Source organism: Giraffa tippelskirchi, chromosome 1 (genome assembly GCF_054371585.1).
Source record: "Giraffa tippelskirchi isolate mGirTip1 chromosome 1, T2T-mGirTip1v1.2.pri, whole genome shotgun sequence".
NCBI classification, from domain to species: Eukaryota; Metazoa; Chordata; class Mammalia; order Artiodactyla; family Giraffidae; genus Giraffa; species Giraffa tippelskirchi.
This window is the reverse complement of record NC_137275.1, coordinates 143550297-143562646: the sequence shown is the minus strand read 5'-3', so window position 1 is coordinate 143562646 and position 12350 is coordinate 143550297. Positions and strand designations below refer to the sequence as shown.

Genomic DNA, 12350 nt, shown 5'->3' with positions numbered 1-12350 from the left:
CTGTTGCAGACACTGCTACTTCCCTTTGCTTATTCAAAGCTCTTTTACAGCTTTTCTCTTTTTGTCAAATTCCAGGAGTAAGTTTCACTTTGTATGTATAGTTAGTCATGGTGGTTTAAGGGGCACATGTTGGAATGGCAAATTTCTACTTGTTCTGTATAGTTTTATCTGTGTGCCTCCCCTCTCCCCCTAGTGTTGTCTGCCCCTCGCGTACACTTCCTTAGAACCCATGCTTCCCTTTAGAAGCCCTCATCACCTTAGTTATGTGTCCAGGGTCTCACTCCAGTTGTCTCTCTTCCTTATAGTCAGAAGCTGTTTTCCTATCTGTTGTCTCTCCAGAACCTGACATGATGTCTAAAACATAGCAGGTGCTCACTAAATAAATGAATTATGCTTAATTTGACCTCTTTTATTCCAATAATATTGTAAGTTATAGTTTGTGAATTTCAAAAATTAGGAATAACTTTAACCAATTTGGGAATATATAAACAATTAACATTATGAGGGAAAAAAAACCTACTAACTTAATCCTTTTTCCTAGCTTAAGATTCATTGTTGAGGATGATAGAAAAAAAATCTAAATTACTGAAGAAATTTATGACCCCAAATAAGATTTTCATGAAGTCTTAAGAAATAAGGTGTTGTGGTTAAATATAACAGGTGTCCCCAACCTCCGGGATCTAATACCTGATGATCTGAAGTGGAGCTGATGTAATAATAATAGAAATAAAGTACACAATAAATATAATGTGCTTGAATCATCCTAAGACCACCTTCCTCCTACCTTCTGGTCCGTGAAAAGATTGTTTTCCATGAAACTGGTCCCTGGTGCCAAATAGGTTGGGGACCACTGTCCTAAAGGATGGAGGCAGGGCCAGAGGAATGACTAAGCATCTCAGCATTTATGTTTGCGTCTTAAAACCTTGCTACAACATATTCAGTCTTTGATGCTTTAATAGAGGATCTATTCCAATACAGGCACCTGAAGGCATCAAGAATAACTGCTTCTCCTGCAGAATGTCCTGAGAATTTAATTTAGCTCTTAGCATAAAAAAGGTCAAATTGGACAGGATTGTGGTATAACATGGGCATCCTTGATGGCTCAGGTGGTAAAGTATCTTCTGCAATGCAGGAGACCCAGGTTCTATCCCTGGGTTGGGAAGATCCTCTGGAGAAGGGAATGGCAACCCACTCTAGTACTCTTACCTGGAGAATCCCATGGACAGAGGAGCCTGGCAGGCTATAGTCCATGGGGTCGCAAAGGGTTGGACACAACGGAGCAACTAAGCGTACACTCATGGTATACCATGTAGATGACAAGCAATTGATTTTTTTAAAATGCTCTATGGTTTCCTTTTCATAATAAAACCTTTATTAAATGACTAGTGTCTGTCCACCATGTCCAACATGTAACATTTAGTATTTCAATTCATCTTTACAGAAGCCCTTAGAAGTAGGTATTGTTAACCTCATGTAGAATGGGATTATAGATGGGAAAGCAGGGTTAGCAGGAAAGCAAAGCAAACAGCACACAACCCAACAGTCAGTAAATGAGAGAAATAGAACTTAACTTGGATTTGTCTGATTCCAGAGCCACAGCCTTTGCCATCATGTCATGCTTTTTCCCTAACACCATCATTGTGTGCCTCTGACTCTTTGCAACTCTATGGACTGTAGTCGGCCAGGCTCCTCTGTCCATGGGATTTCCCAAGCAAGAATACTAGAGTGGGTTGCCATTTCCTTCTGCAAGAGAATGTTCCCTACTCACAGATCCAACTCGCATCTCCTGCTTTGGCAAGCTGATTCTTTACCACCAAGCCACCTGGACAGCCCAACACCATCATTAGTTGTTGCAAATGATGCAAAGTGATGCAAAATGATGCATATTTTCGAGATCAATTTTTGAAAATCCAGCTGAGTATTTGTAATAATACAGGTCAATTATTCTGCCTTTTCTATTGTTGTTGGTGACAGTATGTATCTTTATGTGTATTTATTTATCAATTAAAATCTCTTTCCTTTGGATTTCTAATAAGTCTAGTTCCGTTGAGAATTGGTGATTAAGAGGTGAAACTCAAAGTAGGGACTGTAAAAAGATTTTCAGTATTATTTTAAAAGTATAGCAGTGTTCTATAGGCTATCATTATTTGATATGCTGATGCATTTTAAGTGTTTAACAGGTTGGGTTTTTATAATGAGCCCACACACTTAAATAGAATTTACAGGATCTTAGAAGAATTAGAGCAACTGCCAAACTTCTCATCTATATCAAGAATTTCCGTCTTGGAGGATAGCTCTTTGGTACAGGAGGCGTAGTTACTTCCATCTGGTACTAGACATGTTTTGTAGACTAGGGCATCATTTAGAGGAGCCATGTTTTATTCAATAAGCCTAGGAGACACTCTGAAAGGTACATTTTGCATTATTTCCTGGAGGTTGACTGTAATGTGAATAAGTTTGCAATTTGAACACTTCTAGTGGCTTTCACTTGGGCGTCAGCTTCTAGCCTCATCTAATTTTCCACAGGAACATGAGATTTTGAATTATAAGCATATCAAAGTGATTGACATGGGGAGGTGTTTGAATTTCTTCCCATGAAGTTGAAAAATGCAGCTACAGGTTGACTGACAGTTTTGATTCCATTTTGGTAAGGTGCCATCCAGTCAACTTGACCTTGCTCCTTTTGAGGGATGGTAAGGAGGTTAAGGTTTCCAACCTTTTTATACAAAGGTTCCTTACAAAGGACCCTTACAAAGGGTCCTTAAGGACTATGACTATGACCTCAGACAGGACAGAGGGGTTAAAATAGGTTGACTGAAGATACTTGTTTCCTGCATTGGTCAGCTGGCCACACAATAATCTGAAGTCAAAACCAGTCAGGAATTGTGACTACTAGTAAATTACTCTTTGACTATTTGTAAAGGTTCTTTGTTTGTTTGTTTTTAGTGTGCAAGTTTAGAATTAGGCAAAATTGCTCACTGTAATCAGCAAGTTGTAGTTACACAGGCTGAAGGTATCTTTTTTTTAAAGGAAGATGAATGGATAAATTAATAATTAGAATCTACAGGCTATCCAAAATTCTCAGTTCAAGTGATCGTTTCAGCCTTTTCTTTCCCAATGAGTGTTTCCCCCCATCTCACCCATCTTCTTAACCATAGCTGTTAACCAGAAGCAGAGGAGACTGAGTTAAATGCCACTGGATCTCGTATCAGTAGATGAAGAATTGGATGGCAAAGTGGGTCTGAATAAATAGCCTAACATTGACTGGATGGAAGGAGTTAGAGACATTTCAGAAGAGAAGATTGAGAAGAACCAAAACTCTGAGAAAGGAAAAATGAAAAATGTAATTAGTCACAATACAGTTGTACTGATTTATGGCTACAGGAGAGATCAGAAAAGTAGGCCTTCTCAAGAGGCTGCACGTATACTGGCCTTTTTGTGTTTTGTTTATTTCTGAACAGATTTTTAACCTTTTAATTTCTTATCTTTTACGGAAAGCATTATGGAACATAAATATTTTAGGAGGAAAGAGGAATGATTTAAGAAGCATAATAAACAGGTAGGCAATAAGCATAATTTTCTGTTTTGCCTACCCTCTTGGAAGGCTACAATCAATATTAAATATTAATATCTTGCCAGTTTGACCACCTCTGATACCTTGCTCCAAGAGACAGAGGGAGAATGAAAAGGTCAGAATTCTATCATTGAAAACACCGAGGTGGGGATGGACATTGATTGAGGGAAATAGAAACTATGAAGAATGTGAACAGAATGCCCCCCAGATCTCAGTGTGCTGAACTGGTGAGCCCCAGGGCACTATGTGCTGGAGGTTGTGCAAAATACAAGGCCTCCTTAGCTGGATAAATTGTCCTTGTCCTTGTCAATGAGCTTATAGGCTAGTAATGAGAGTGTATGAGAGAAATACAGGGACGTGCAACTGGATATTACATTTTGGGGAACCTTTTACTCTTTCAGAGTATGCAGATTAAAAATATGAATTATTTCAAGAAGGTTTTATATATATATATATATATTCATGAGAGAATAGCTTATAAGAAGATAATAAGGGGGATTTGTTTTCTACAGCAGACCTTATAATGGTAGCAATTATTCCCAGTCACTATATTAAATAGACACTTTTTCACATTATTTAATGTGATACTGTAATACCATAAGTTAGGTGTTTGCTATATTTTACAAATGGAAACTGAAGCTTGGAGAGGTGAAGTAACTTGCCCAAATTTACACAGCACACAAATAGAAATGCCATTAGGTCAGGACACCATGATTTCAGAACCCACATCCTTAACCTAAAGCTGTATTGCTTCCCTCTCTAGAATATATAGAGAGATACATTTTTCTTCTGTTGAGCACACCCTAGATCTCTAAAATCAACAAGGAAAATCAACCAATAGAAAAAAGAACAGAATAAGAAACCCAAATAGTCTTTAAACATTTGGAAAGATGCTTAATCTCAGTAAACAGTAAAATGAAAATTAAAACCATAAAGGGCCCCATTTTCACACTCCCCAAAATGGTAAGAATTTAAAAGCCTGACAATGCCAAATGCTGTCAAGGATGTGAGATAGCCAGAAATCATTTACCACTAGTGGGAACATAAGCCACACAAACACTTCTGAAAACAGTTTGGTATTACTCTGTAATACATAATAATAAGTTCTTGTTTGATTCAAGATATATCAATAAACCAGAATTTTAACTATATTTAAATAATGTAACTGGTGATGCAGGAAAGGGGAAAGTATCTGATCAAAATAATTCTGAGTGTAAAATAAAATAAAACAGAAAATAAGTATTTGAAGGTCTTGCCTTTAACAGGCTGATGATATTAGCTATATATTTATTTATTTTTTGGCCTGGTACTGGTTGAGAATTATGTCTGTAAGTTTAGTCAAAAAATAGAAATGTAGTATGCAGCTGTTTGATGATAATTTTTGTTACACCTTACCTAAATCTTAAGTATTATGTAGTTCCTACTCATTTTCTAACCATTCTAATACTGGTAACCCAATCTCGGTATTGTGTCAAATTAGCAGCTGCTGACACAGTCAGATTATTACTATATGGAGGATTTGTTAAATGGGATCTATGAACTTCAAATCTGCTTTTAATAGATATCCCAACATTTAATGCTCTGCACTAAATTTGCCAAATATACACCTGCTCCAGGATATACTTATTTGGTGAATGTGGAAATCCCTCCCCTCACACATCCTCTGTCATAATCTGCTATCTTATCAGGAACACCTAAGGCCACTTGGGAAAGGATCCATCTGTTACCTAAGTGTTTTCCAAAGAAATTTTAAGATCATTTTGGCCATAGAGTTTGCATGCTGATGGATGCTGTGCTTTTTGCAGGGAAGGATAGGCGAACTGGAATTGCAGTTAAAACATGGAAAAGAAGGACCTGAAGAGGTGCAGTACAAAAAAAACACAGCCTGGCTCTGGTAAGGGGATGGCTTTCTGTGCTCATTATTTGTCATGGGAAATGCACTGTGAAGGAGAAGGTGAACCTTTAAAGACTTAAATGTTGGAATTTTAACCTCTCTATGAGCCTAAGTGAGCAAGGGCCAAAGATGTGATGGGTGTATTTTCCATCTTCTCCCCAGATAAAAGAAGGAGAGCTTTATTCATGGATTTTATATATTTTTATTGTTTTCTTAAGCAGTGTGGAAATGGTTTGTTTTTCCCTTTTTTCCCTATAATTGATTATTTTATATGCTTTTGAATAAAGGTTGAGTGTTTTTCTCACTCATTTAGTCAAAGAATACCTTCTGCTGCCCTGCTCTTCCCTCCTCAACACATCTTCATTAGTAGGAACACTTTACCATGTCAAGACTTTAATTTCTTTGGCAGACATCCCCCAGTGAATTCCCACTATATTATCTAGAAATGTGTAAGTGCTGGCACATTAAAAGCAGTTTAAATTGTTACATAGGTTGGGATGAATACCTTGTCAGATTAATGTTACAGCAGCCTAAATCTAAGTAAAGTGCCCAGAATCTAATAAATAACTTTGCTTGTAGCCACAGGTTTCTTTAATATAAAAATCCGTTCAAAGGTTACTTGGGTTTCAGTTTTTAATTTACTAACAATTGGCATATGTAGAAAAACAGAAGCTGTGTGTGTGTGTGTACTCACATGTTTAAATAATTCTATTCTAAGTTATATTTCCCAGATTCATTTTAAAAATAGCAATGCAGTTTAAAACATTATGACATTGGATTTAAGATTAGAGATTAAGCATTTGGATTTTGCTCCCTATTTGCTATTTTCCTTTACACATGGTTTTAGTTTCATCTTCTGAAAATGATAATCTGGGGAGTGGTATGTTAGCTGTACTATTCCAAATATACACGGTGACATATGGAATCAAGGATGTGAGAAAGAGATGGAAGTCAAGGATAACTCTTAAGATTTTGACTGTGAATAAGTAAAAATATGGCATTCTCATTTACTAAGATAGAGAAAACTACAGAAATACAGATCTATCTAGAGTAGAAATTAGATTGAGATATGCTAAGCCTGAGATGCCTAATTAGAGCTACAGTTTGGAGGTATCAAGTAGGTTGTTGACTGTGAGTCTAGAGTTCAGGGTGAGTTCAGGGCTGGATATATAAATTTGGGAATCATCAGCATATCGACTGCATTTAAAATCATATGCTGGATGAGGTCATCTAGGAAATGAGCAAAGACAGAGAAAAGGTCAGAGGACTGAGCCCTGGAGCACTTCAACATTTAGAAATAGGGCAGGTGAAGAGGGAGCCAATAAAACAGATGGAACATTAGTGATCGGTACTGTAGGAGGAAAACCAAGAGAGAATGGAATCTGAAAACCACCTTAAAAGCTTAGGGAAGAAAGTGTTTCAAGAGAAGAGCAATCAGTTGTGTCAGATACTGCTCTGAGACTGTGAAAGATGGAGACTGAGAGTTGAGCGTTAGATTGGCCTCTTGACAGTCATTGTTAACCAAGAAGGAGCTGTTTTGTAGGGACAAAAGCCAAATTATAGAAGGGTCTAGAGAGAATGGAAGGAGGTAAACTGGAGTCCAAAGTATAAACTGTTCTTCTAAGTGAGTTCTGAGGTGTGAGATGCAGTGAAATGGGTCAATAGCTAGAGGACTTCTTTTTCTAAGATGGTAGGTGTTACAGTGTGTTCACAAGTTAAGCGGAGTAAGGCAAGTGGAGAAGGAAGAATTGGTGATGTGGCAGAGAAGGGAGAGTAGGTAGGGGGAGGGACCTAGTGGAGGTTGTCGCCCTATGTAGAAGTACAGGCAGGTCATCATGTGTAAATATTTCATGTTGACCAATAAAAGAATACACTGAATGCACTATACTCCATTTAGGAAGGCCAAGATTGGACAATATGTTTTAGAGAAGTTCATTGTCAAATGGTTTTATAAAGTACAAGTTTAAGGATCAGTTTGCAACTCTCTGAAGAAGTTTGCTCTTAAGAATGACTTGTTCTGAGAGTCCTGAATAGCTAAGATTTTATTTTAAATGCAAATATTTATAAATACAATTTATATTTGCAAAACATTTATATAATTATAAAAACTTTAAATTTATGAAACTCAAAGTGTATAGTGAAGATATTTATTATATCTTCTTCATAATATAAATTTGTCAATGATTGTTTTTCACTTTATCTTAAGACTCTTATATGAAAAAAAATCCTATGAATATTTGAATTGAACATACCTTCCTTTTAAATCCATAAATGTAGTTTTTTTTAGTTCAACTTTATAACCATTTTTTTAAATTGAGGTATAAATGACATATAAAGATGTTAGTTTCATGTATATTGGAGCCAACATTTTAAATTTTACTTTGTATACATACATAGTGACAATGCTATTATCTATAGTTTGGGAGTAGTAAATTGTTGTCTTGATGAGCTCCTGTGTAGAAAAGAGAGAATATCTTGTTCAGGCTTCTATAACAAAAGTATCATAGACCAGATGACCTAAACAACAGAAATTTATTTCCCACAGCTGTAGGAGCTAAGAAGCCCTAGATCAAGGTGACAGCCCACATGTGCCGGTGAAGCCCTGCTTCCCAAGTTTGCTGATGGGCTGCCTTCTCCTTGTAGCTTCGCTTGGTGGAGAGCAGAGAGAAAGCAAGCCCTCTGGTCTGTCTTCTTATAAGGACTCTCATCCCATTCATGAGGGCCCCACTCTTATGACCTCCTAAAGATCCCACCTCCAGATGCCACCCATTCAGAGTTAAGATTTCAGTATGTCAGTTTGAAGCGGGAGATACAAACATTCAGTCCATAACAAAGAATAGTATAAAGGACACTTGTACACCCACCACTCAGTTTAAGAATATATATCATGACAACACTGCCTATACATGAGTTACATTCACCTCCGTCCCTGTTTCTACTAAGTAATCTAAGGAATAAGAAGATGAAACTATCTTGGAGGTGAAGCCCTTTATTAAGTTCTTTCACCTTACACTAAAATTCTACATGGAAATTTTAAGACCTGGAGTCGTTGCCAGAGGTTCTTGTTAACTGATGAATAAGCAAAAAGATTGCTTTTTTGCTCTACTATAAGATCTCATACCTATTTTCCAACTGTATTGCAGGGTTCGGGACATGTTGACTGATGAAGTCACCAAAGCAGCTGCAAAGTAAGATCCATTTATTCTCTTACCAGAAATTTTCTATAAACGTTTTTTCCCCTTACAGGTATGAATAATTTCTCCTTTTCAGGCATTTCATAAGGATTTTAAAGGACTTTTTAGTTCTTTTTTAAAAAATCAGTCATTGTCCTTTCTCATATGCAGTTAATTCTTACTACATGTCTTTCTGTGAAAATACAGAGAAAGCAGTACAGGCACATAACTTGTATATCAAAGATATGTCCATGTTGTACACTTTACAAAATGCTCTGTGCTTTGGCTTAGATTTAAAGGATTGCAGTTTAGTACGGGGGAAAAAGTCTTTGCTAATGTGAGTTATGTCTGTTTTACAAATAGATGATTAAATCTCAAGTGTGAGCCAGTAAATAATTTAAGGCAGAGCCTTTATACTCCTGGTGCTATTGGACCACGAGTATCTAAATATTGAATTTTTTAATACTAAAAACTAATGTGAAGACTCAGTAAACAGGCAGTTTCTATCATATCTTTATGATTGCTTTAACAAAAATAGCTTGAGCATTACTACCTTAAGGCTTTTTATTTATCTTAAGCCACCTCTCACTGAGAAAATTATACCCTAGTGAACTTGCTTGAACAATCTCTTCAGGTCCCTTTGTTAGCAAGCTGCCTAATTTTTCCTGGTAGTAAGTTACATGTCAGTTACATACATTTCTTTTCACTATTCACCTTAGTTGCTGCCATTTCTGTTTGACTTCCTGTCTTCTTATTCACCAAATAATATAGATATACCTTTGACCTAGAGGATTTCATATGTACTGAAAGTCCATATTATCTAGAAATATTTAACTGCAGTATAGTTGATTTCCCTCATGTCCCAGAACCTTCTGTAGCTAAATAGGCTTTGCCTAAAAAAAGATAAAACATGATCTACCTTAGAGATCACTTTCCACTGGCAATTTCTTACACAGATACTTTGCTGTAAAATCTGGTCTCGGTACCTGATCACTGTTCAGCCTCATGTCTTCTGACTAAAGGGAAAGAAAAGTGATAATCCTCCCCTACCCTCCATTCTGTGGGAGGCACTGGGAAATACCTGCTGACGTCTCTGTTGACAAAATGAAAACTGAAGTACTGAGAGGGTTCGATAGGAACTCATTTGTGTCTGCTTCTGTAGTTTGGTGAATTGCAGACACAGTGGGAGAGCATTCAGCTTCTTATTGCAAGGGAGGAGGTGCTGGGATGGGGACCGCCTTTAACCTTAGTTTGTTCTATTGAATAGTCTACTTAGTTCCTGTTAAAAACAATGCCGTGACATTTGTAACAAAAGCTCAAATGCTGGAGAAACTAACATCTTTCTATTAAAACAAACTGTAATTTTGCCTCTGCGGTAGATTTTGCACATTCCATTCTAAAATTTTATTTCATCAAGACTTTAATCTTCAAATCTGCAAAGCATCATTTCATGACTAATACCTAAGTAAAGTGTGTTCACATTCCCAGTGATATTGAGTAAAAATAATTTATGTTCTCATGGTGTTACCTTTTCATCAAACATTTCAAAGTATTTTATAGATCTTATCTTATTAAAACCATCCTGGCTTTCTATGTAGAGGATCATGTCATCTGCAAACAGTGAGAGTTTTACTTCTTCTTTTCCTATCTGTATTCCTTTTATTTCTTTTTCAGCTCTGATTGCTGTGGCCAAAACTTCCAAAACTATGTTGAATAGTAGTGGTGAAAGTGGGCATCCTTGCCTTGTTCCTGACTTTAGGGGAAATGCTTTCAATTTTTCACCATTGAGGATAATGTTTGCTGTGGGTTTGTCATATATGGCTTTTATTATGTTGAGATATGTTCCTTCTATTCCTGCTTTCTGGAGGGTTTTTATCATAAATGGATGCTGAATTTTGTCAAAGGCTTTTTCTGCATCTATTGAGATAACCATATGGTTTTTTTCTTTCAATTTGTTAATGTGGTGTATTACATTGATTGATTTGCGGATGTTAAAAAAACCTTGCATTCCTGGGATAAAGCCCACTTGGTCATGATGTATGATCTTTTTAATATGATGTTGGATTCTGTTTGCTAGAATTTTATTAAGGATTTTTGCATCTATGTTCATCAGTGATATTGGCCTGTAGTTTTCCTTTTTTGTGACATCTTTGTCTGGTTTTGGAATTAGGGTGATGGTGGCCTCATAGAATGAGTTTGGAAGTTTACCATCTTCTGCAATTTTCTGGAAGAGTTTGAGTAGGATAGGTGTTAGCTCTTCTCTAAATTTTTGGTAGAATTCCACTGTGAAGCCGTCTGGTCCTGGGCTTTTGTTTGCTGGAAGATTTCTGATTACAGTTTCGATTTCCATGCTTGTGATGGGTCTGTTACGATCTTCTATTTCTTCCTGGTTCAGTTTTGGAAAGTTATACTTTTCTAAGAATTTGTCCATTTCTTCCAAGTTGTCCATTTTATTGGCATATAGCTGTTGGTAGTAGTCTCTTATGATCCTTTGTATTTCTGGGGAGTCTGTTGTGATCTCTCCATTTTCATTTCTAATTTTGTTGATCTGATTCTTCTCCCTTTGTTTCTTGATGAGTCTGGCTAATGGCTTGTCAATTTTGTTTATCTTCTCGAAAAACCAGCTTTTAGTTTTGTTGATTTTTGCTATGGTGTCTTTTGTTTCTTTTGCATTTATTTCTGCCCTAATTTTTAAGATTTCTTTCCTTCTACTGACCCTGGGGTTTTTCATTTCTTCCTTCTCTAGTTGCTTTAGGTGTAGAGTTAGTTGATTTATTTGATTTTTTTCTTGTTTCTTGAGATACGCCTGTATTGCTATGAACCTCCCCCTTAGTATTGCTTTTACAGTGTCCCATAGGTTTTGGGTTGTTGTGTTTTCATTTTCATTTGTTTCTATGCATAATTTGATTTCTTTTTTGATTTCTTCTGTGATTTGTTGGTTATTCAGAAGCGTGTTGTTTAGCCTCCATATGTTGGAATGCAGATGACATGATCCTCTACATAGAAAACCCTAAAGACTCTACTAGAAAATTACTAGAGTTGGTCAATGAATATAGTAAAGTTGCAGGATATAAAATTAACACACAGAAATCCCTTGCATTCCTATACTCCAATAATGAGAAAACAGAAAGAGAAATTAAGGAAACAATACCATTCACCATTGCAACAAAAAGAATAAAATACTTAGGAATATATCTACCTAAAGAAACAAAAGGCCTGCAACCTGCCTGACTTCAGGCTCTACTACAAAGCCACAGTCATCAAGACAGTATGGTACTGGCACAAAGATAGAAATATAGATCAATGGAACAAAATAGAAAGCCCAGAGATAAACCCACGCACATATGGACACCTTATCTTCGACAAAGGAGGCAAGAATATACAATGGAGAAAAGACAATCTCTTCAACAAGTGGTGCTGGGAAAACTGGTCAACCACTTGTAAAAGAATGAAACTAGAACACTTCCTAACACCGTACACAAAAATAAACTCAAAATGGATTAAAGATCTAAACGTAAGACCAGAAACTATAAAACTCCTAGAGGAAAACATAGGCAAAACACTCTCCGACATGAATCACAGCAGGATCCTCCATGACCCACCTCCCAGAATACTGGAAATAAAAGCAAAAATAAACAAATGGGACCTAATTAAAATTAAAAGCTTTTGCACAACAAAGGAAACTATAAGCAAGGTGAAAAGACAGCCT

General features: G+C 36.5%; 1 protein-coding gene across 12 annotated transcripts in view; it reads left to right on the top strand.

Annotated features, from left to right (window-relative positions):
* The window catches only part of FOCAD (focadhesin), a 301886-nt gene that overhangs the window by 223276 nt on the left and 66260 nt on the right, over positions 1 to 12350 (top strand). For all 12 annotated transcript variants that reach the window (XR_014076742.1, XR_014076743.1, XM_081569987.1 and 9 more), the window contains 2 exons: positions 5380 to 5468; positions 8612 to 8656. Coding sequence is in view for 10 of the 12 variants with exons in the window: in XM_081569987.1 (XP_081426113.1) it covers positions 5380 to 5468; positions 8612 to 8656 (134 nt within the window). In the remaining 2 variants the exon portion in view is untranslated. The remainder of the gene's footprint in view (positions 1 to 5379; positions 5469 to 8611; positions 8657 to 12350) is intronic.